The 25,610-nt window shown below is 42.5% G+C and overlaps 1 protein-coding gene across 3 annotated transcripts in view; it reads left to right on the top strand.

The window, feature by feature from the left end:
- ICA1 (islet cell autoantigen 1) overlaps nt 1–25,610 on the top strand; it is a 107,067-nt gene that overhangs the window by 36,669 nt on the left and 44,788 nt on the right. For all 3 annotated transcript variants that reach the window (XM_073629544.1, XM_073629543.1, XM_073629545.1), the window contains exons 2-6: nt 1,613–1,651; nt 1,859–2,030; nt 4,159–4,231; nt 5,601–5,724; nt 17,892–18,090. In XM_073629544.1, the coding sequence (XP_073485645.1) occupies nt 1,635–1,651; nt 1,859–2,030; nt 4,159–4,231; nt 5,601–5,724; nt 17,892–18,090 (585 nt within the window). In that variant the 5' untranslated portion in view covers nt 1,613–1,634. The remainder of the gene's footprint in view (nt 1–1,612; nt 1,652–1,858; nt 2,031–4,158; nt 4,232–5,600; nt 5,725–17,891; nt 18,091–25,610) is intronic.

Raw genomic sequence — 25,610 nt, forward strand, 5'->3', positions numbered from 1 at the left:
TGGACAGCTATAGCATGTTGGAGTTTTTGATTGTGATATATATATATATATATATATATCACAATTATAATTATTAATAACTTTTTTTATCTAAATCCAAAAACTAAAATATAACATATTGCTGCTAAGAAGTCCTTGGCTGTGATACAAACACTGATTTTGTTCAGTTTTTTTTTTTTTTTTGTTTCTTTTGACCTGGTGAATAAAACTTCCTGTTCTAGGGTGACAACGCTCACTCGCTGTACTTTATGGAGCAGCAGCATTGTCACCCTAGAACAAGAAGTGTGTTAGGATTACAGAACACCATCCCTTCTCCTTGTCTTTGTAGGGTGAGGGTTGGGGGTGTTCTACAGTTCTCAGGGGAACTGGGCTGATAACACTGCAGAGGATAACACTGGATTTTTGTCAAATAAGTGGTATGTTTTGCACTTATTGAACAGATTTAACATGCTTTCATTGATATATTTAACATAGTAAAGTGAGCAAAAAGAGAAGGTAATTGTTAAGGTTTACATAGGAATTTGAAACTGTAGTTTTTATATCTGTGTTTTCTTTCTGTACTCTCTCTTTTACAAGTAAACATTTAATGTGTAGGATGCAGGGGCGGATCCAGAGTCTAGTCTCGGGAGGGGCACTGCCAGAAAAGAAGGTCTTGTTTACAGAACTCTACGCCATTTAGTGCAATAGCCAGCGAAGGCGCTCGCGCTGATTGGCCAGAGGGGGAGCCAATCAGCGGGTCTGGTGGAAGCGATGTCCGCCGGCAGTCAGCAGTACTGACAGCTCTTAAAGGTCTTGGAGTATTGGACTGTCCCCAGTGGAATTTGTGGATGCAGGCCTAAAGAAGAGTGTCATCCTATTACTGTACCAGCATTTGGGTGCATCCCATGCCCTGACTCCTCTCCTATTTTAAAGTTCTTCAAGCAATAAATTTCAAAAAGACATTCCCTAGACTGAGTTACTGGAGATGGAGTGCATGTACTGGTGCTGGTGGGCAGCTGCTGTACTATTAGGAGAGAACCAGCTTTTACTAGCAGCCCCTTCAGGGGTAGATACCTCAAAGGGTTCCCACTTTAAGTTGAAAGAAGCAAGTCGCGCACACTTAGCTGTTTGATGACGCCTGTCGTCAAGCTTTGGCATTTGCTTCTCCCAATCCAGTATTGCATTGCAGGTATACAACACTTTCAGGTGGGCTCCACATGGACCTTTGGGCTGGCTCATACATCATTAGAGGACATATGAGCCATGGGAAGAACTACAGCATCTGAAAGTGTGACATACCTGCAGTGGCCAGGAAATGGCAAAGTGCCAGAGTTTTTAAGACATAGACATAGAATTCTACAGCGTGTTCTTGGTTTATAGGTGGCCTTGTAGTGATATGGTCATTAGAGTCAGAGGTGTGGACAGTTGCTGCACTGCTAACAGTTGCTGATTGCCTGTACAGCCCAATGCAAGTCTGAACATCAAACCAGGGTTGGGCTATATGGGCACAACGAGAGAGGACTTCTAAAGTTGGGGAGGAGCAAAGAGGGAAGCGGCCTCAAAAGTCCATCTAAAAGTGGCACATGGGGGCACCATGCTGTAGAAACTGACAATTCTCTGTTTCCCTTAATAGGTCACTGAAGAGGAGGGGAAAGATGGACAGCCATAATTAGTAAGTCAATGTAGAGCATATTGTGATGTATGCATTTATGATCATTTTTATTCGACATTTATCTGGTGCATGCATACTCTGTCTTGCTTGCACTAATTTGCACCCTTTCTTGCTTCTTTTTACTTGCACTTTCTTGCTCTCATTAGCTCTCTCCTATATTATGTATTGATCTATATTCCTTATTGAACTCCCCCCTCCCCCCCCCAGCCAGTACTCCAGAGAGTTCTATGACCGATATGCACAGGGTCAGGATAAGTCCGTGGTCAATAAGATGCAGCAGAAATACTGGAAGACCAAACAGACCCTCATCAAGGTGACCGGCAAGAAGGAAGATGAACATGTGGTGGCCTCAGACTCCGATTTAGATGCCAAACTGGAGGTTTGTGTTCATCAGCAAAAAATGAAGCAAAATTTACATAAAAAAAAAAAAAAATCTATGTACATAAATTGTAAGAGGAAATGGAAAAAGATATTTATTGGTTTTGCTCATTTGCGAACAGGGCTGCTGTTAGAAATCATGGGGTCTCGTACAGTCTACCTTCATCTACCTTCCTGCAAAAAATAATGATATTTTCGCTAAAATGCCACATACGTGAAGGTATGCTTCGCTGCCATGGCAGAAATTATACCCCCATCAACCAAGACCCATTCAGGAGAATAACACTGATCTGCAAGCACCCCACAACTGCATGCAAAGCACAAGCTGCGTTAGTGCGGGGTCAAAGCAAGCGGTGAGGGGGCAATATGCCTTCTTGCTGCCTGTCAAGTGCTCTCTGAAGAGCGATCCAAATGCTGACTGCTCTTCAGGGAACAAAGCACTTTTAACCTCCCTGGCGGTATGATTATTTCAGATTTTTGCGTCTCAAAGCGGTACAATTATTTTGCATAGAAATTTGGCGTTTTATATTGTAGGCCTGTAATTCTTAGTAATAACACACTTAAATCTGTCCAAACAAGAGTCTAGTAGATATCCCGGGTATGATGAAGTTTGAAACACAAAATCATAAATTATAATAAATAAATATAAATAATTATAAAAAATAATAATAAAATAAATTTCCCCACAATTCACTATCGCTCAATTCTGCAAGTGTTCTAATTTACTATCGCTGTTTTCTAGCTGGTCTAAAACCACTTTTGACGTAAAGGGACACTTTTTGGTTGCTATGGACAATCTCCAGTTTCCAGGCAGAAAGAACAGTATATATAATATAAAACTGCGTGCAGGGCATTGGACAAAGCACTGGGGACAAAAGGGATGTGAAATGATTTCATACAGTAATGTAATCTCTAAGATTACAGTGTACTGTATGTGTTACGAATTTTCACTATTTTGAATTTGCCGCCAGGCTCCGCCCAACCCCCCCCCCCTGCTTTTTGACGCTCGCAGGGAACGGCGCTTGGCACACAGGACATCGGCGCAGAGGACAGAGCCCACAGACACCGCGGGGGGACATCGCAGGATCCTGGGGACAAGGTAAGTAACCTCTTCCAGGATCCTGAGATGTAATCCCGTGTGGCTCGGGGTTACCGCTAATGGAGCTGAAATTTAACCCCGAGCCACACTCTGGAAAACCGCCAGGGAGGTTAAATCCTAGCTTTTTTCAAACTATTTTTTACATTTTTTTTTAACTGCCCTGTTGGGGGCCTTTGGTGAAATATCAGGGATCTGAACAGACCCCTGATGTCTCACATTTCATTCATCAGTCCCTTCCTCTGCACATTGTACCCAGGCACTTCCCCATTTATATCTTTAGACATCCAGCTATTCTGTACCAGGGTGCTCCCAATTACATCTTTGAGAGAAGAGCTGTCAGTACCAGGGTGCCCCCCCCCATTAATTATTTTGAAGAGGAGCTGTCTGGACCCAGGCATTTCCCTATTTATATTTTTTGACATCAAGCCATCCTGTACCAGGGTGCTCCCCAATTACATCTTTGTAGGAGGAGCTGTCAGTACCAGGGTGCCCCCCCCCCCATTAAATATTTTGAAGAGGAGCTGTCTGTACCCAGGCACCTCCCCATTATATCTTTAGACCTCAAGCTGTCCTGTTCCAGGATGCTCCCCATTACATCTTTGCGGGAAGAGCGGTCAGTACCAGGGCATTCCCCCATTACATCTTTGTGGGAAGAGCAGTCAGTACCAGGGCATTCCCCCATTACATCTTTGTGGGAAGAGCGGTCAGTACCAGGGCATTCCCCCATTACATCCTTGAGGTAAGTGGTCAGTACCTGGGTGCTCCCCATTACCTCTCTAGAGGAGAAGCTGTCAGTACCAAGGTGCCCCCCACCCCCCATTAAATATTTAGTAGAGGAGCTGTCTGGACTCAGGCACTTCCCCATTATATCATTAGACATCAAGCCATCCTGTACCAGGGTGCTCCCTATTACATTTTTGTAGGAAGAGCTGTAGGATGCACTTTGTAAAGACCGGCTGCCCTTGAGAAGTTGTTGTATCTCAATGTACTGTATTGTGGTACAAAATCTTGAATTGTTTTGTATTTTCAGCTCTTTCATTCAATTCAGAGGACATGTATGGAGCTTGTGAAGGTCATAGAACAGTATCAGAAGCGGATTTGCTGTAAGTTGTGTTTTGTTTTAGTTTTGTAATCCAGTGTTGATATTGTGTGTTTCCTTTAAAGCGTATTAACTGTTTACGGCACAGGACTCTAAAGGAAGGGCGCGGTTATGCCGTTCCTTCAGAGCGCATGCGCTGGTGATGTCACTTGCGGCTTCACAAGTAAATCTCTCCTTAAACTATGCACGTTTAGGATATATTTAAAGTACCTATAGATAAGCTTTATTATAGGCTTACATATAGGTAAAAAATAAGCAAAAGCATTTACTACGACTTTAATGCACCCCAAAAAATGTAAATGTGCCATAAACCATTGAACACGTTTTTTTGTCTTGACGTCCTGGAATGTGTTTAGCTGATTTAAACTTGAACTTACTCTAGTTGACCTTAAGGCCTAGTCCTCATGCCCACCAGGCTCTTCTGAACACTTTCCCCCTGACAGGAGAAAAGCAGCATTAAAAACGCACCTAGCCGCTTTTTTCAAGCACATTTTAGGTGAGTTCAGACTCCTTCAGGAGCGTCCAGCATTTGGGTGTTTATTCATTTAATATTAATTTACTCTGGCCATTGAAATGAATAAATGCTCAAGATCTGAAGATCTTTTATTTTTTTGTCTGCTCAAACATAGTTACATAGTTTGCAAGGTTGAATAAAGACACCAGTCTATCCAGTTCAACCTAAGTGAGTGTGGGCGCGTGCCCACAATTGTGCCATCCCTGTACATTGTGCCTCACCAAGATGCCCATCCACTATTATTATTTATTTAAGGTACCCATATAGCGCCGTCAATTTACACAGCACTCCACGCATACATCGCACACTCACATCGGTCCCTACCCTCAAGGAGCTCACAATCCAAGGTCCCCAACTCGCACCCATATACTAGGGACAATTTTGGACAGAAGCCAATTAACCTGCCAGCATGTCTTTGGAGTGTGGGAGGAAACCGGAGTACCCGGAGGAAACCCACGCAGGCACAGGGAGAACATGCAAACTCTCTAAACGCCTATGTGTGCCTGGCATAGGTTAACATAGTGGAGCGTTTAGGGGCAGGAAAAAAAAAAATCAAACGCATGTCAAATGATTGTTTGACAGCCGCAGTGTGCATAAGGCCTAAATGTACAGAATGTTGCATTAGTGCAATCAATTTTTTTTTTTTGATTCCCCAGATTTAAATTATTTCTCCTTTGAAATCGCCCCCTTTTATAGATGAGTAATCATTTTCTGTTTTATACACCACAAATGTGGACCTCTCTGTAGCGGCGGATGGTTCACCCTGTTTTTTTTTTTTTTTTTTGTTTTTGTTTTTCTTTGTATTTTTTTTTCTTGAGTACTTATTGAATAGCTGACGTTGTCCTCTGTCTCTGTGCAGTTTTGTCCCAGGAAGAGAATGAGTTGGGGAAATTCCTCCGCGCGCAGGGCTCTCAGGATAAATCCCGAGCCGGGAAAATCATGCAGGCCACAGGGAAGGCTCTCTGCTTCTCCTCCCAGCAGAGGTATGTAATGTCTTTGTGCATTGCAATGAAGACCTAAAGCTGGCCATAGATGGATAGAATTTCAAAGGAAAATTCATACCAAAATTCTCAAAACATCCATTTGTCATTCAAAAGATTTTGTTTTGCTTTTAACATTTTGATTTTGGAATGAATAGACTTTAGCAAATGAAAACCACATACCGTCAGGTCCATAAATATTGGGACATCGACACAATTCTAATCTTTTTGGCTCTATACACCACTACAACAGATTTGAAATGAAACAAACAAGATGTGCTTTAACTGCAGACTTTCAGCTTTAATTTGAGGGTATTTACATCCAAATCAGGTGAACGGTGTAGGAATTACAACAGTTTGTATATGTACCTCCCTCTTTTTAAGGGACCAAAAGTAATGGGACAATTGGCTGCTCAGCTGTTCCATGGTCAGGTGTGTGTTTATTCCCTCATTATCCCATTTACAAGGAGCAGATAAAAGGTCCAGAGTTCCTTTCAAGTGTGCTATTTACATTTGGAATCTGTTGCTGTCAACTCTCAATATGAGATCCAATGAGCTGTCACTATCAGTGAAGCAAGCCATCATTAGGCTGAAAAAACAAAACAAACCCATCAGAGAGATAGTAAAAACATTAGGTGTGGCCAAATCAACTGTTTGGAACATCCTTAAAAAGAAAGAACGCACCGGTGAGCTCAGCAACACCAAAAGACCCGGAAAACAACTGTGGTGGATGACCGAAGAATTCTTTCCCTGGTGAAGAAAACACCCTTCACAACAGTTGGCCAGATCAAGAACACTCTCCAGGAGGTAGGTGTATGTGTGTCAAAGTCAACAATCAAGAGAAGACTTCACCAGAGTGAATACAGAGGGTTCACCACAAGATGTAAACCATTGGTGAGCCTCAAAAACAGGAAGGGCAGATCAGAGTTTGCCAAACAACATCGAAAACAGCCTTCACAGTTCTGGAACAACATCCTATGGACAGATGAGACCAAGATCAACTTGTACCAGAGTGATGGGAAGAGAAGAATATGGAGAAGGAAAGGAACTGCTCATGATCCAAAGCACACCACCTCATCAGTGAAGCATGGTGGTGGTAGTGTCATGGTGTGGGAATGTATGGCTGCCAATGGAACTGGTTCTCTTGTATTTATTGATGATGTGACTGCTGACAAAAGCAGCAGGAGGAATTCTGAAGTGTTTTGGGCAATATTATCTGTTCATATTCAGCAAAATGCTTCAGAACTCATTGGACGGCGCTTCACAGTGCAGATGGACAATGACCCGAAGCATACTGCGAAAGCAACCAAAAGAGTTTTTTAAGGGAAAGAAGTGGAATGTTATGCAATGGCCAAGTCAATCACCTGACCTGAATCTGATTGAGCATGCATTTCACTTGCTGAAGACAAAACTGAAGGGAAAATGCCCCAAGAACAAGCAGGAACTGAAGACAGTTGCAGTAGAGGCCTGGCAGAGCATCACCAGGGATGAAACCCAGCGTCTGGTGATGTTTATGTGTTCCAGACTTCAGGCTGAAATTGACTGCAAAGGATTTGCAACCAAGTGTTAAAAAGTGAACGTTTGATGGATGATTGTTAATCTGTCCCATTACTTTTGGTCCCTTAAAAAGTGGGAAGCACATATACAAACTGTTGTAATTCCTACACCGTTCACCTGATTTGGATGTAAATACCTTCAAATTAAATCTGAAAGTCTGCAGTTAAAGCACATCTTGTTTGTTTCATTTCAAATCCATTGTGGTGGTGTATAGAGCCAAAAAGATTAGAATTGTGTCGATGTCCCAATACTTGTGGACCTGACTGTATACTGTTAGAAATACATTAGTTCAAGAAAAATTTCCAACCTGCTTCTTGGAATTTTCTCATCACTGCAGTCAAAAATGAACGTCACTTTGACTCGCTAATGATTGGAAAAACAAAACCAACTTTTTTTGAGGAAACAGCAAAGGGCGCCAACTAAATTAATTTATATAGGAAATATTAGCTCTCGATGATTGAGCTCTTCTATGTGCCACATCCATAAAGTTGGAGTACAGAAAAACAAAAAATCCCCTGTTGGTGGGACTTTTAAGGCACTAGATCACATAATATGTAGAAAATTGGATTTGTAAAAACTAATTTTCATTTATACATTACTGAATAAAAGAAACACCAAACAGTGTATATTTCCTCCACCCGATGCGTTTTCAGAGAATGTATTTCTCCTTCATCAGGGAGATGAGAAGTATCATTTATCTAAAATATAAATATATAAATAAAAAAACATAATACTAATCATAAATGTATATTTTAGACATTGTTGTTGCACCTTAGATTTGCAATCAATCGAAAGGTGTAATAGATAAATATTCCATGTTTCCATTAAAAACAAAGTCGGGGACAAGTATTGAGGGGGCTTCACCCGCAGGAGGGAAAACGGGTAGCACTGAGGCCTAGAAGACTTAATCCTATAAAGAGAAGGTATTTTCGTGACGGCTAGGTCAAGAGAGACATAGAATATATAGATAATAAACCTTCAACAGGTAAATATGAGGTGACCTAGCTGCACCTAGAAGACAATCCTGGGCAGTAAAAGCCAGAGTATAAGAGTACATAGAGGGCGCCTCAAATCTGTAATGGAATAGCTATAATCTGGAATACAAAGCATATAAGTGTGTATGTATATGTGTGTATATATATATATATATATATATATATATATATATATATATATATATATATATATATATATATATATATATTTATTATGTGTGTGTGTGTATATAGGGTTGCCACCTCATCCCTTTAAAACTGAACACACATTAATTACACAGGTTCTGTGACTGATTAAGGTGGTAATGAAACTCACTTGGTGCCCGATCTGCATTAAATTAACCTCAGAACCTGTGTAATTCATATGTGTTCGGGTTTAAAGGGATGGGGTGGCAACCCTAGTGTATACATGTATATCTGAACATCAAATGTGCTGTAGATTGGCTTATTTGTGACAATTACATTCGAGGAAATATCATTAACTTAGGTGGTGCATAATGCGTGTGCAAGTGGAGAAAATGATTGTTCCTTAAACAGAAACTCTAAGTACATACATGCACATAACTATACACATGTATATAGCAGGGGGCGTATCATGAAATGAGTGGGTCTGTGTGCAAGATAAAAAGTGGGCCCTAGGCATTGATACAAAAAAAATAAATAAAAATGTGGAGCACAATGTGGGCGTGACTTAAATTGTGTTAAATATTGGGGGGTGGTTTAATAGATTCTGAGATGACTTGCAGAATGCAGTAATGTTAAATAGGGAATGTACAGTGCTGAGTATACAGCGGTGGGTATTATGTGCAGGAGAGGAGTATGGAGTGTATGTTGGTGGGTATTATGTGCAGAAGAGGAGTGTGAAGTGTATGGAGGTGGGTAGCATGTGAAGGATGGTGTCAGTAGGGTTTTTTTTTCTTTTTTATTATTGATTATTATTATTTTATATATATTTAACAATTTTTTTTTAATTTTTTTTTTTTTTTTTTTATTTTTGTATTTTTTATTTTTTTTCCCCAAAATACTTTTTGGGGACCAGTGGACGGTGTCAGTAGAGCAATGGACAGTATCAGAATTTTTTTTATTTTTATAATTTTTTAAATTATAAATGTGGATGTCAGTTTTTTTTTTTTTTTTTTTTTTTTTTCGTGTCTTTTTTTATTTTTATTTCTTTTTTTTACAATTTGGGGGTTGGGGCAGTGGACAGTGCCAGTAGGGCAGGGGGAGGGGGGGGAGTGGTGTCAGTAATTTTTTATTTTATTTATTATTTTATTACAATTTTTATTTACAAAATTAAAAAAAAATTATTGCAATTTTATTTTTTTTATCAGCCCTGTTGGTGGGCTTTGGTGAGATATCAGGGGTCTAAACAGACCCCTGACATCTCCCCTTTGAGATACAGGGGCTGAGGACACAGATTTCCCAGTCCTCTTCTCAACAGCCTCAGCATTGAAAACAGACACAGGCTCCTGTCCATTCATAAACTGAAGCAGAGTAAACAGTTTACTCTGGTCAGTTATCACAGAACACAGGAGCGATCGGTCATGATTGCTCACGGAGTCCAATTTGGAAAAGAAAGGGGCCACTAAAACACCTATTTACCGGCCCCTTCCCCTGCTCTCCATCTTGGCACATCCCTCCCAGCAGCCGACTGGAGAGGAGGGAAGCAGGCTGCAGGGGAAAAGAGAGGAGCCGGAGGATGAGTACAGGGGGCCAGAGAAGGACAGGAGGCCAGAGGAGGAGGCCAGGGAGCCGGAAGAGGAGGACACGAGGGGGGGGGCCGGAGGAGGACAGGAGGCCAGAGGAGGAGGACACGAGGGGGGTGCCGGAGGAGGAGGGCCGGAGGAGGAGGACACGAGGAGGAGGGCCGGAGGAGGAGGACACGAGGGGGGGGCCGGAGGAGGAGGACAGGAGGCCGGAGGAGGAGGACAGGAGGCCGGAGGAGGAGGTCACGAGGGGGGGGCCGGAGGAGGAGGACAGGAGGCCGGAGGAGGAGGACAGGAGGACAGGAGGCCGGAGGAGGAGGACAGGAGGACAGGAGGCCGGAGGAGGAGGACAGGAGGACAGGAGGCCGGAGGAGGAGGACAGGAGGACAGGAGGCCGGAGGAGGAGGACAGGGAGTCGGAGGAGGAGGACAGGGAGCCGGAGGAGGACACGAGGGGGGGGCCGGAGGAGGACACGGAGGAGGACAGGGAGGAGGAGGACAGGGAGCCGGAGGAGAAGGACAGGGAGCCAGAAGAGGAGGACGACACGAGGGGGAGGACACGAGGGGGAGGACACGAGGGGGAGGACACGAGGAGGAGGACACGAGGAGGAGGAGGATACAAGAGGGGGCCAGAAAAGGAGGCCCAGAAGAGCGCACGGGGCAGAGGAGGAGGAGGACACGGAGGGAGGCCGGAGGAGGAGGACATGTATTGCATAGGAAAAGGCTTTTTAAAAAAATCACAAGTGACCACTCACATGATTCATTAAGATAAGAGAATTTAATCCACTCAGTGCAGTTTGCTGTTGAGCCTCCATGAGACTTCAAGAGCCAGGAAGCAGCAAATGCCAGGAGGAGCAGTTGTCACAACTGGTGGGGAGAAAGGAACGAGAGTACCTCTCTGATCCATCTGAGGCCTCTAGGAATGCCTGGCTTTACACACAGAAAGCATATATAAATGTGGCATGCTCTGCAGCAGAGAAGTTCATTTTTGGCAAACAGGCTTTTTATGAGGAGGGGGAACAAACGGGCCACATGCTTGTCAAATTGGTGAGAGCGAAGATTCTCACTCTCACTACCGCTCTGATCATTGCCACTTTGCACTCCCACAATGACACGATTGCGAATATCCCGGAAGGGGTGATGGCGGAGTTGGTTCAGTCGTATTCTGCCTTCTATCAATCTAAGGTGCAGTATGCTGCTGATGACCTACAGTTCTATCTGAGGTCAATACGGCTGCCTAAATTGTGTAGCTTCCAGAGGATCTTACTGGACACTCCTATTGCCATCGGAGAAGTACAGGAGGCGGTTGTTTCTTTCCCTACCTCTAAAGCCCCTGGAGCAGAAGGACTCCCCATTGAGGTATATTCACAATATGCTGACTCTATTCTATCCCATCTGCTTGACACCTACAATGACACCTAGTATGTTGCCGGGCTCTGTGGCTCAGGCCATTATTGTTTCATTGCTGAAGATGGGTAAATCGCCTACTGACCCCAACTCGTATAGACCCATTTTATTATTACAGACCGACATAAAAATTCTAGCAAAGATACTGGCTAGGTGATTGAATAAGGTTATAACTAGTATCATCCATCCAGATTAGGCAGGCTTTATGCCTCACAAATCTACTGTATCAATCTGCGGCAACTCTTTCCAAATATACAAACCCCCTCTGACAATATGGGTTTGAGGGCATTGCTGTCGCTGGAGGCCAATAAGGTATTTGACAGCGCTGGATAGCGGTATCTTTAGGAGGTCTTGTCCTGCTTTGGATTTGGGGATACGTTTTGTCACTTAGCTTTTGTATTATGCACCTCATGCAGTTATTCAATCTGGAGGTTTGGCGTCTTCCCCATTTTCCCTGGGTCAGTGAACTAGACAAGGGTGTCCTCTCTTGCCTTTACTGTTTGCCGTTGCGATAGAGGAGCTGGCCACACCAGTTGGGGCCTCTGTGTCTATTCAGGGCTTTCAGTATGGTGACGTGTGTGAAAAACTTCTACTATATGCATATGATATGCTGCTTTTGTTTGGCGATACTGTTTCTTCGTTGCAAGCTGTGATGGACATCATAGTGGAGTTTGGCTCGTACTCGGGCCTGACCATTAACTGTTCCATGTCAGCCTCCTTGGTGTTGGATGGTTCCGTTGCTCCTACTCTACCCCTGTTCTGCCCAGTACCCGTTGTTTCTAATTTTAAATACCTTGGTATAGTGATCTTTAGGGCGGTCATGGAATTTTGTGGGGCTAAATGTTAACCCTTTACTTTATCGCTTTTGTGATAAAATCAAACTAAGGTAGAAATTACGGATTTCCCGGATTGGTCAAGCCAATTTGGTTAAAATGATACTTATGACCCAACTACACAACTCTCCTGTAGTTATTCCTCTTAAAGCATTGTGCACAGTAAACTCCCTTTACCGTTCCCTTTTATAACAGCAGGGCTCTCCCTCGGATAAGGTTGGAGTAACACCTGAAGACTATGGGAGGCGTTGCTGTTTTTCCGAACCCTTGGTCGTATTATAGGAGGGGAAGTTTTGTCAGACGGGAAATTTCTAGATTGGAAACCAGCTGGATCCATGAACTCAAGTGTTACGTGCCGCTTGGACTAAATGTTTATTGGGACGTGAATTCTTTTATTAATAATAGTTGATTGTACCTTTCTCAAGGGTTTCATATGTTTTATTAGTGTATCCCTTCTCTATTTACTACTTCCTTATTTCATCAAGTTGGTGCATAGGGGTGCGTAGTGCTTTTTATGAAGAAATTTTTAGTTAGAATTATATGTCACATCACTAGATGTATGTTTTTTTTTTTTTTTAATCGTTTGTAGTAGAAATTCTTAACATTCATCTTTAATAATGTATTTGATGATTTCTGAAGGGTTTTTGTTTTTAACTTCTGGCCTTTGGAGCATATCCGAGAGGTCGGGTTGCGTCCGGATATCGCACGTCCGGATTATTTGCATCTGGTTGCCAAATTCAGTGTAATCCTTCCATTGTTTTGGAGCGCATCTGAGTGATCAGACCGCTTCCGGGTATGTCCTATCCGGTTTGCCAACTTCCGGTTGCAATGTATTTATAGGCTCTTACGTCAGTAGGCCACGCCTCTGATGATGTCAGTTGATGACGAAACGCTTTGGACAGGACTTGACTCTGAATGACGCAAGCACGCTATCTAGCCATGGCCTTTCTATTTTGATTGGAAGGCTGTTTTTTTTTTTTTTTTTATCGGACGTGTAAGTACACTACAATAAACCTTCATACCTTTTTTAAAACGTTCTCCAATATGGAAGTGTATCTTGTTTTTACCATTCGGTGAGCTCCATTTGAATGAGGTATTGTGAGTTGGATCTCCTGGAGGTTATTCTGGATCACTTGGTTGGATGTCAGGGAGGCTGATTTCAATCGCTCTGTCAGGTGTCCTGGACTGGTCGGATGACACTTTATCTTGTTCACTCGCTCTGAAGGCCACTCTATAATTTGAGGGCCATATTTATCAGGTAAGGAGACCCCCTGTGAGCACAGTGATGTGGTGTGATTTACCTGTGCACGGAAGATTGGTATGGGGACTTTTCATCTTTCTCTCCATCATATTGCATGTGGACTTCCTTTTACTTTTTCATATATATAAATACAAATTGATTTATAGCGCTGCATGTTTACCTTATTATATAGCTGCACAGTTGCAGTAGTAGTGGCATGCCTCCCCCTTCCCCAATAGCAGACCTCCGATGCCTTGGGATGCTACTTTAAAGGGAGTTCTGTGCTGTGTTTACTCAAAGTCCCTGCCTGAAGGACTAGAATCCCACTCCTTTGCTAAGCCCAATAGATCTTATCCCACCTATTGGCTGAAATACAAGGTGTGGCACAAAGCTAAGCAATTGCAGGGGGCGCTTTATGGAACAACCCTGCTTATCCGAGATTGGCTAAGCTGCAGTATGCCCCCAAGTGGCAAAAATATGGTATTGCGCATGTAAAGCAGATTTTTACTGGTGGTCAGTTGATGCCTTTCTCTGCTCTGCAAGCCAAATTTGGTCTCCCCCAGCAGATGTATTTCTATTACTTGGAATTAAGGCATGCAGTGTCAGCTCAGCGTTTTCTTCCTGATTTCTATTGTTCCCATACCCCAATGCTGTCTATGATGCAACAAGTTACTTCCACTAAAGCCTCGTACACACGATTGGATTGTTGGCCGACAAAACAGTGGAATTTTGTCCCAAGGGTGTTGGCCCAAACTTATCTTGCATACACATGGCCACACAATTGTTGGCCAACAAATGCGAATGTAGTGACGTACTACATTGTTTTTCAGCTCTTTAGCGCCACCCTTTGGGCTCCTTCTGCTAATTTTGTGTTAGTAGAAGTTTGGTGAGTGTTGATTTGCTCTTTTCATTTCGTGCTTTTCAGTTCGTTTCTGAGCGGACTTTTGTCTACCAGCCATGTTGCAGAATCAGAGGAGATAACGTGTTATTTATTATTGGCCTTGGAGTTATTGCTTTAACATAATTTTTTTGGTTGAATAATGATGATTTGATTTGGTATATTTTCTATATTTTTGGATGCATAGAATGCACTTTTTGTTTAAGTTCTATTGGCAGATAGCATGTCTAATTTTATTTGTTTTCTTTTTTTTGTAATGCACAATAAAAAAAATTGTGGAGAATAATTCTTGGCTCTGTGTTTTACTTCAAATGACAGTTTGGGAGTAGGCAGTTACTTTAAAAAAAAATACAATGTAAAATTGACAAGGGACACCAACATAGTTGTATCTTTGATCTTAAAATCTATGGGATAATGGTGTTGTGGTAACTTGCCCAAATGAAAAAAACAAAAAAAAAAGCAATAATATTATTCTTGATATCACTAGAAAAAAAAAGTCTTTTAAAATTTGTTTGCAATAACTCGATCAGTATCACCAGCAAAGCAGCTTCATTATTATCCCATTAAAGAAGAAGAGAATTGTGCGCTGCATTTCAAGATTTCATAGTTTGCCACGTCACGAATGTTAATTCTCCATTACAAATGCTAGTTTACAAGACCGACCGCTTCCGGCTCGTCCTTGCTTCCGAGCATGGGTGTTTGTACTTTGGACCTTTTTTGTCCGACTGAGTGTGTACACACGCTCGGAAAATCCGGCAACAGACATTTGTCCGTGGAAAATTTGAAAACCTGCGATCCAACATTTGTCCTTGGAAAATCAGACAACAATTATCCGATGGAGCGTATATAAGGTTGGATTTGCCGCCAACAGGCTGTCATCGCACATTTTCCGTCGGAAAGTCCGATTGTGTGTACGAGGGTTTAGAGTTTATTTCTGTTATTCACAGCTGCTTGGTACATACCTGGACAAATACCCCTGTAGGTCTAGAGTGCAGTGGGAGCCGGATGTGGGCCAATTGACAGGATATCAATGGGAGGAAGCTATGGAGGCCGTGTATTCCAGCTCCTTAAATGTGTCGCAACGCCTCTCATAGTTACACATCCCGCTTAGAGTGCATCCAATGGCTATAATTAAATAAATAGTTATTATTAGTTTATTATTTTGGAATTTCGGATTTATGTTCTTGTGAATTTTCAGATTTCCATTCTTCTTTTTGAATTTCCTAATTATTTTTCAATGTTCGGAAAAATTTGTTAAATGTGTTTTCGTTAGAATATTTCCAAATGAACGAATTTGTCGAATTTCACCGAAACACGAATTCGGAACGGAACGAATTGCACATGTCTAGTGCTTTAACTGGGGGAATGTATAGATCCGTGTCCCTGCTTAGAAGGGGCACAGGATCAGCACATTCCCCTTTCACAGAACGGTGGTCTGCCTTGTTTATTACATAGGCAGACCGCCGTTCTGCCTTTCTCTTGAACCATTGTCGGGTCCCGGCAAACTTTGCGTCCGCCGGACCCACTGAAAGCCAGTCCAATCACAGCGGGAGCGGGTCACCAGCGTCGTGTGCCCCAGACCCAGAAGTGTCCGATCATATACTAGGTACGTGATCTGGCACAGATCGGCCACCCTGCCACAGTATATGCGCGTGGGGCAGCCTCTAAGCGGTTAAAGAGGTTGTCTCCGGGGCCTTATTTCAGGCTCGTAAAGTGCTTTTGATGAATTGGAAAAGTTCCTTGCCCCCATACCCAGTGGATTGGATTACTAATAAGAGTACCACCTTTCGTTGTCCAAAAATTATATACCACCAAATTTTACAGGGTATTGGATGGATGGCTGTCTATATTGTGGTTGGCACCCGTGGAGCTGGTTTTCCATCGGTTACTAGGTTGAGGTTGGGTACTTTATGGCTGTTAGACATGTGTAATTCGTTTAGTTACAAATTAGTTTTAATAATGAATTTGGACAAATTCGTTAATTCTGAAATATCCTAATTTCCGAATTTTTGAATTTCCAAATTTTTCCATAATATTCGGAAATTCAAAAATAAGAATGAAAATTCAAAAACCTAAAAACTCGAAAATCTGAAATAATAACTAGCTAATAATAACTATTACTAATAAATTATAGGTATTGGAATTTCCTTTCAAATTTGGCTGTTGGTGAACGTAACGAATACGAATTTATCCGAAGTTACAAATTATCCGTGATAACGAATGCCGTATTTAAATGAATGGAATGTAACAAATTAATAATAAATAACAATAATAATAATAAAAACATATTATTATTTAGTTTTGATCCATTTGTTTAGATGCGGCATTCGTTTTTTCGGATAATTCGTAACTTCAGATAAATTCGTATTTGTTACGTTCACTAACAGCCAAATTTTGAAAGGAAATTCCAATACCTATAATTTAATAGTTATTTTGGATTTTCGTTCTTTCTAATTTTTTTTCTTATTTTCGAATTTTCAAATTTCCAAACTACGAAAAAAACAAAAAACGAATGAGACGAAAACAGACTAATTTTTCGGCAGTGCACATGTGTGATGGCTGTTTATTACCAAACTTGTATATTGGTCAAGTTGTGATAACAGAGCCGAGGTTCTAGATTTCTATCCGCAGATGTACTGTAATTTGAACTACTGCTGATTTCTTTGCCCGCTTGTTATTCAAGTGTTAGATATTTTGATGTATACTGTGGCACAGTTGTTCCTGGAACTATTTTCTGTGCTGGTTAATAAACTTTTGTCTTTGATTATTAATAATAATAATTAAAAAAAAAAAACACTACGGGCCCTTTCACACTGGGGGGGGGGCGGCGGCGGTATGCAGCCGCTAGCGGGGCGGTTTTACCCCCGCTAGCGGCCGAGAAAGGGTTAAAAACCACCGTAAAGCGCCTCTACAGAGGCGCTTTGCCGGCTGTATAGCCGCGCCGTCCAATTGATTTCAATGGGCAGGAGCGGTAAAGGAGCGGTATACACTCCGCTCCTTCACCACTTCGAAGATGCTGCTAGCAGGACTTTTTTTACCGTCCTGCTAGCGCCCCGCTCCAGTGTGAAAGCCCTCGGGGCTTTCACGCTGGAATCAAAGCAGCTGCACTTTCAGGTCGGGTTGCAGGCGCTATTATTAGCGCAATAGCGCCTGCAAACCGCCCCAGTGTGAAAGGACCCTACCAGCTTGTCTGCGGAGTGTTGAAGGAAACTTACACTGCACAGGGAGAACATGCAACCTCCATGCAGGTAAAGTCATGGCTGGGACTTGAACCGGCGACCCCTAGTGTTGACTAGAAGTACTAACCACTTAGCAACAGATACTATAAGCCAGGAATATGCAATTAGCGGACCTCCAGCTGTTGCAAAACCACAAGTCCCATCATGCCTCTGCCTCTGGGTGTCATGCTTGTGGCTGTCAGAATCTTGCTATGCCTGATGGGACTTGTAGTTCTGCAACAGCTGGAGGTCCGCTAATTGCATATCCCTGCTATAAGCCATACCAGACTGATCTCTTTGCTGGTTTTTTTTTCTAGGCTGGCCCTACGAGCCCCATTATCCCGGCTTCACCAGGAGGTGGAAACCTTCCGTTATCGAGCAATATCCGACTCCTGGCTGACAGTCAACCGAATGGAACAAGCCAGGACCGAGTACAGAGGTGTATTACTGTGGATGAAGGATGTGTCTCAAGAACTCGACCCAGATCTCTACAAACAGATGGAGAAATTCCGAAAGGTACTTGCAAACAAACATTTTTCATCTTTGCCATTCTGAAGCTTCCCTCCAACCGCTTTGCATATTCTTTTATATATATAATATATTTATATATATATATAAATATATATATATATATATATATATATATATATATATATATATATATATATATATATATATTATATATACTGTGATTCTGTACTTGCCAATTATTATGCTGCAGAAATCTCCCTCCACTGAGTCTGGCTGCAACCATATTAACTGTGGGCAGCTGAAGCTACTGCCTGTTCAATTCTTGGATTTACACACACCTCCAGCTCTGCAGCCCTCATTGGCCCTCCAATGACTCATCCCCCCTCCCTTCCTGGCTAACTCTCAGGAGAGTGAGAGAGCTGTGCATAATGTCATAAGCCTAGGATAATGACTAGACAAGAAACAGGAAGTGGGCTGTATAAGGTATTTACTGGCAGAAAAAAAAATGTTTTACTATCCAAAGTTAAAACAGCAACAAGGGCAGAAGATTTAATAGATGAAAAAATGACTGAAGGTCTGCTTTAAAGTGTTACTAAACCCACAACAGTAAAATCAGTCTGTATATGCATTGAAGCATGCTTGTTATACTCACTGTGGAAGGGGTTAATCCTCTGCATCGTGTAAAGGCTGTTTGATCCTGTATGCACAGATCCTCCCCTCCCTGTACTGTCCCCCTGGACAAGTCTGGATAAGACTAAGCCTTTGGAGTCAGGCTGCACATGCTCAGTTGGGTGTGTATTGCTGGAAAGGTTTAATTTTTCTTGGGAGAGTGCATGTGATCAGCACAGAGCCAATCAGCACTGTCCAGACAGAAGGTCGGGGGTTCTGGATCCTGATAGGGCAGCTCAGTGCAGTATGAAAACTCCTCCTACAAGCTTTAGCAAGTGCTTGGCTGGGCACTGCTAGAAGATTGCTATATACTGCTGATAAGGAAACGTATTTAGCAGTTTATATTTACTAAGATAATTACATTTCCATGTTCTGTGTACTGTGGGAGACCAGATATAGTGAATGCAGAGTCCGGGGTTTAGTAACACTTTAAAGCTAAACTCTATGTGTGTTAAAAGACACAATTTAATACAGCCCTGTATTCAATAATACATCATTAACCACTTTAAGACCAGCCGCCGTCATTATACTGCGGCAGGTTGGCTCTCCTAGGCGAATTGCCGTAGGTGTATGTCGGCCACCTTAAGAGCGATAGGGGGTGCGTGCGACGCCGGAGCCGATGCAATGTCCTCCGGCCACCAGCAATCTCTCCACAGAGAGAGCCAGAACGGGGATCTGTCAATGTAAACAGACCGAGCCCCGTTCTGACACGGGAGGAGAGACGGATCTGCTGTTCCTAGTGATTAGGAACAGTGATCTCTTGCCTCTTCCAGTCAGTACCCTCCCCCCACAGTTAGAAAGCACCTCCCCAAGGAACAATTAACCCCTTGATCGCCCCCTAGTGTTAACCCCTTCCCTGCCAGTGACATTTACACAGTAATCAGTGCATTTTTATAACTCTGATCGCTGTATAATTGTCAATGGTCCCAAAAATGTGTCAAGTGTCCGATCTGCCCGCCACAATGTCGCAGTCCCGCTAAAAATTGCAGATCACTGCCATTACTAGTAAAAAAATAAAAATAATAAAAATTCCATAAATCTATCCCCTATTTTGTAGAGGCTATAACTTTTTTGCGCAAACCAATCAATATATGCTTATTGCAATTTTTTTATTTTTTTTTTTTTTTTACCAAAAATATTTAGAAGAATACATATTGGCCTAAACTGATGAAGAAATGTTTTTATTCTATTTATTTTTTTGGATATTTATTATAGCAAAAAGTAAAACTTTTTTTTTTTTTTTTTTTTTCAAAATTGTCCCTCCTTTTTTGTTTATAGTGCAAAAAATAAAAACCGCAGAGGTGATCAAATACCACCAAAATAAAGCTCTATTTGTGGGGAAAAAAAGGACGCCAATTTTGTTTGGGTGTAACGTCGCACGACTGCTCAATTGTCAGTTAAAGCGGCGCAGTGCCTTATCGCAAAAAAATGACCTGGTCATTAAGGAGACAAACCTTTCCAGTCCTTCCTGCATTTTTTATTTTTAATGCATACCTGAATTTGTCCACTATCCGCCTCTTACAGTCCCTGTGTAGTGGGACCGGAGTCTTAGAGAAGCAGCACAAGTAGCGAATAAGTTCATGTGCTGACAAGAAGCATGCTGATAGGAGGAGAGAGCAGAGTGATGGAGAGATGAGCTCATCACTGTGCTGCTTCAAAGGTCATTTACCACCTGGGCTTAGAGGAAGTGGGTTGAATGATGGTGACTGAGGACATCTAGTGGCAAATGGCCAAATCTAAATCAAATAGAGGCACTCCGAGTTTATTATGTCCAACATTTCAATGGATATTCAGCCATCATGTCAAGGTGAAAAGTAGTACTGCATGGGACAGGCACTGCGTTACTTTGACTGACAATTGTACCCAAATAACATTTTTCTTTTTTTTCCCCACAAATGGAGCTTTCTTTTGTTGGTATTTAAACACCACTGCGTTTTTTTTTTTTTTGTTTTTTTGTGTTTTGGTTTTTTTTTTGCGCTAAAAACAAAAAGGAAAAAAAAGGCAGCCAATTTTGAAAAAAAAAAAAAATTTTACTTTCTACTATAAAACCTATCCAATAAAATGGAATGGAAAAAAATACAATTTCTTTATAAATTTATGCCAATAGGTATTCTACATATTTTTGGTAAAAAAAAAAATCCCATTAAGCGTATACTGATTGGTTTGCACAAGAGTTATAGCGTCTACAAACTATGAGATATTTTTATTTATTTTTCCTTTTCTTTTTTTTTTCTCTTACTAGTAAATCAGTGACTTATAGCGGGACTGCTATATTTTTTTTTTTTTTTTTTTTTTTTTTTTGCGGCATACATTCTAAAACTAACTGACACTTTTTAAGGACCAGTGACACTAATGTAGTGATCAGTGCAAAAAAAAAAAGTACTGTCACTGTACTAATGACACTGGGTCTTGGCAATCTTCTTATAGCCTAGGCCATCTTTATGTAGAGCAACAATTGTTGTTTTTTTCTGATCCTCAGAGAGTTCTTTGCCATGAGGTGTCATGTTGAACTTCCAGTGACCAGTATGAGAGACTGAGAGCGATAACACCAAATTTAACACACCTGCTCCCCATTCGCACCTCAGACCTTGTAACACTAACGAGTCGCATGACACTGGGGAGGGAAAATGGCTAATTGGGCCCAATTTGGACATTTTCACTTAGGGGTGTACTCACTTTTGTTGCCAGTGGTTTAGACATTAATGGCTGTGTGTTGAGTTATTTTGAGAGGACAGCAAATTTACACTGTTATACAAGCTGTACACTCACTACTTTACATTGTAGCAAAGTGTCATTTCTTCAGTGTTGTCACATGAAAAGATAGAATAAAACCTTTACAAAAAATGTGAGGGGTACTGTATATACACGTGATCCAGCGCAGAGGTGTTGTCCTGTAGCAGTAAAACTGCTACAAGGGTGGACCTTAAGCAATTAAAGCGGACATCTCCTCTCTCCCGTGGACTTTCAGCTGCAGCAGGGAGAGACATACAGGGGATCAGTTCCTATAATTGTGGCCCCCACCACACTGATCACCCCCTCCTCCCCTCTGTTCAATTGCCCCTGCTGCCTGGGCCCCCCTGTGTGCCCCTGTCCCCCGCAGCGCTGCCGACTTTCTCTCTTTTCTCTCCTGCCAGCTTTCAGCTGCTGCAGGAGGAGCCACAGAGGGATCAATTCCATTATCCCCCCCCCCCCCCCCAGCTCAATCACCTTCCCTTTTATTTATTTATTTATTTATTTATTTATTTATTTCAGCTACTTGTATAGCGCCGTCAATTTACGCAACGCTTTTACATATACATTGTACATTCACATCAGTCCCTACCCTCAAGGAGCTTACAATCTAAGGTCCCTGACACACATCATACTAGGGACAATTTTTTAGACGGGATCCGCTTAACCTACCAGCATGTCTTTTTTAGAGTATGGGAGGAAACCTGAGTACCCGGAGGAAACCCGCACAGACACAGGGAGAACATGCAAACTCCAGGCAGATGGTGTTGTGGTCCCTTTTAAAAGACACCTATCCCCCTTTTGCCTGGGCTCTCCTGATTGCCCCTTTCTGCTGCTGGCTTCCCTTCTCCTCTTCCCACTGCCTGCTGCAGGCACACAGGGGCATCGTTTGAGGATGGAGAGCAGGGATAGGGGCCAGTAAATGTAATTTACCGGCCCCTTCCTATTCTGAAACTGTGTTTACAATGCTTCAGTTTGTGAATGAACAGGAACCATCTGCAGTGCAGCTGAGGCCACAGAGCAAGGGATTGAGGGATCTGTGTACTCAGTCCCTTTCTCTGTCTCAAAAGTGAAACTTCAGGGGTCCCCTGGTATTTCACCAAAGCACCCCATTGTAAAAAAAAAAAAAAAAAAAAATTTAAAAAGTAACAAATATAAAAAAAATTAAAAAAATAATTAAACCAAAATCAAGGGCTCATTTACACAGGCTCTCTGGCTCATGCAGTGTGAATGAGCGGTTTGTTTGTGCAGTTAGAGCCGCCTGTTAGTCTATGGGAATGCACACCTCCCAACATTTTGAGATGGGAATGAGGGACACCTACTAGCAAATGTATGCAGGCATAGGACACACCCCCCCTGCCACACCCCCTTAAAGGAGAATTAACCCAAAAAAAGGTTAATTAAATCCACAAGTGCTTTTTTTTACCATTAGTATTCCTTTATATTGGCTTTTAAAATGTACAAATGCAGCAATTTAGAAATTGGAGGAAAGGTTCAGCGCTGGGAAACATTTGAAAGATAAAAAGTGCATTTTATATACAACTATATAGATCAGACCAAAATGAGGGACAAATGAGGAGGAATGAGGGACAGAGGGACATTGCTCCAAATCAGGGACAGTCCCTCGAAATCAGGGACAATTGGGAGGTATGGGAACGTGGCAGCTATATGAACACAGCCGCAAGTCCTAATCTGACAAGTGTGCGGGTGAGTGGCCCCGAACGCACATTGTCTGTGTTTTGCTTTTGAGTTTAATACCGCTTTAATTTGTGTCTGGAATTCACCTTTAAACCTTATTTTTGCCCCACAATATCCTAATCGCCGCTGTCTATGGATATGGGTGTTTTTTTGCTGCTGGCATGTTTATGAAGCCTTTTTAGAGGTTCTGGAATGCGGAGATTGGATTGCGTGTTTCGTTGCTTTTACCTTGTATTGTATTGTTTTTTTTTTTTTGTTTTTTGTTTTTTTGAACAAAGCATATCCTGTTCTGATTTTGAAATGCTTTTACTCCTCTTTAAATGTCAAGAGGAAACGTGAACCCATGATAACAACATCATCAGATTCATACAATCTGAAAAGTGATTCCGTTCTCAGCAGTGCCTGCCTGTGTACACTCATTCTTGGTATAGCAGATCAGATCTATGCAAAATATTTCTGTGTAGGCAGATTAAAGGATCACTAAAGGTATTTATTTTTTTTTTTTAAATAACAAACATGTTATACCTCCACTGTGCAGCTCCTTTTGCACAGAGTGGCCCCGAACCTGGTCTTCTGGGGTCCCTCGGCGGCTGTCTCAGCTCCCCTAAACCCCCCCCCCCCCAAGGACTCAACACTTTCATGCGAGCTCCCTCACATGGTGTTGAGTGCTTGCAGGCGCGCTCCCGTGATACAGCCAGTGTCTTGCCGAGAAAGTTCCCCCCCGGCGGATAAGGACCCCCCCGTGCTGCGCAGGCGAAGCGCTTGCGCAGTACGAGCCGCCGAAGGTCTCCGAAGTTGTACAGCTGATCGTCAGCTCTACACAGCGCCTGCGCACTGAGTGCAGGTTCAAGCCCCACCATCCAAGTGGACATAGAACTAGAATAAATATGCCGAGCGAAGCGAGGCCATGCCCAAAGCACGGCGAGTGAAGCTAGCCAGCGAGGGGCCACGTTACAGGAGCCGTGTACAGCTGACTCACAGGTCTTCAGCTTCAGCTATTTTTGGCGGCTCGTGCGGCGCCTGCGCAGTACAGGGGAGTCCTTATCTGCCGGGGGGAACTTTCTCGGCAGAACACCGGCGGCCATAGCCGCTCACTGTATCACTTGGCCCCGCCCCCCGGCGCGCCACAATATTGGATGTGATTGACAGCAGCGCAAGCTGCGCTGCTTTCAATCCATCCACTGTAACCAATCAACGGCCAGGCTGAGCGGCGAAGAGGATGTCGGGAGCGAACGCGGGACTTTCGAGGGGTCAGGTAAGTAAAACGGGGGAGGGGCTGGGGGGGCCGGTATTGTCGGATGTTGTTTTTTCACCTTAATGCATAGAATGCATTAAGGTGAAAAAAACTTTTACAACTCCTTTAAAGGGATTGTAAAGGTTCAGATTTGTTTTTAACCCCTTCACACCTAAGGGTAAAACAAATGTTAATGCCTAAGCACAATTTTGCAATTTTGTGTGTTATGTGTAAAACCGTACATGTCATCACAACTACTTTGAGCATCCAGGTGAATTATACCTTGTGTTTTTTTTTTTTGTTTTTTTTCTTTTTTTTTTTAGGACAAATTGGGTTTTTATTTGGTGGTAAATGGTAATAGATATCTCCTGATTTTTGTTTTATTATCAAAGGGAAAACTGGCCAAAATTGGTAAAAAAAAAAAAATAATCTTTTAAATTTGGTTTACGGGTTGCAGAAAAGAAAATTAATCAATTCCCCCATCAACACAGTCAGCCTGCTGAACCAGCCAAGATTCTAACCATCTATGGCCGGCTTTACTGGTTGATCCTTCCAGGTTGATCCTACCTCGTTACTTCAAAAAAACAGCAGAAACAATGTTATCTATCTTTTTTGAACTAATAATCCCATAAACTACAATGGAATTGAGATGAATAAAGACAGACCTGTTTAACCGCTTGCCGACCAGCCACCATCATTATACTGCGGCAGGTTGGCACGATCCCCCGAGCCGTCGTAGCTGTACGTCGGCCCCTTTAACCACTTGCCGACCATCCGCTGCAGTTGTACTGTTATGTAACGTCGCTGTAATTGTTATGTAACGTCGCTTCGCCCTGTGTCCACTATGGGGCGCGCGTGCGCCCCCTGCTTGCCCACGGAGCCGATGCGAGTGCCCGGCGGTCACGATCACCGCTGGGCTCCCGCGATTGCTCAGGGCAAGACCGTCTGCTCATATAGAGTATGAACAGCGATCTGTCATCTCCCCTACACAGTCCCCTCCCCCCTTCAGTTAGAACACACACTAGGGAACACAGCCCCTTGATTGCCCCTAATGGTTAACCCCTTTACTGCCAGTGACATTTTTACAGTAATCAATGCATTTTAATAGCACTGATCGCTGTATAAATGTCAATGGTCCCGAAAACGTGTCAAAATTGTCCGACGTGTCCACCATAATGTCGCAGTCCTGATAAAAATTGCAGATGGCCGCCATTACTAGTAAAAAAATAAATAA

Source organism: Aquarana catesbeiana, linkage group LG05 (genome assembly GCF_042186555.1).
Source record: "Aquarana catesbeiana isolate 2022-GZ linkage group LG05, ASM4218655v1, whole genome shotgun sequence".
NCBI classification, from domain to species: Eukaryota; Metazoa; Chordata; class Amphibia; order Anura; family Ranidae; genus Aquarana; species Aquarana catesbeiana.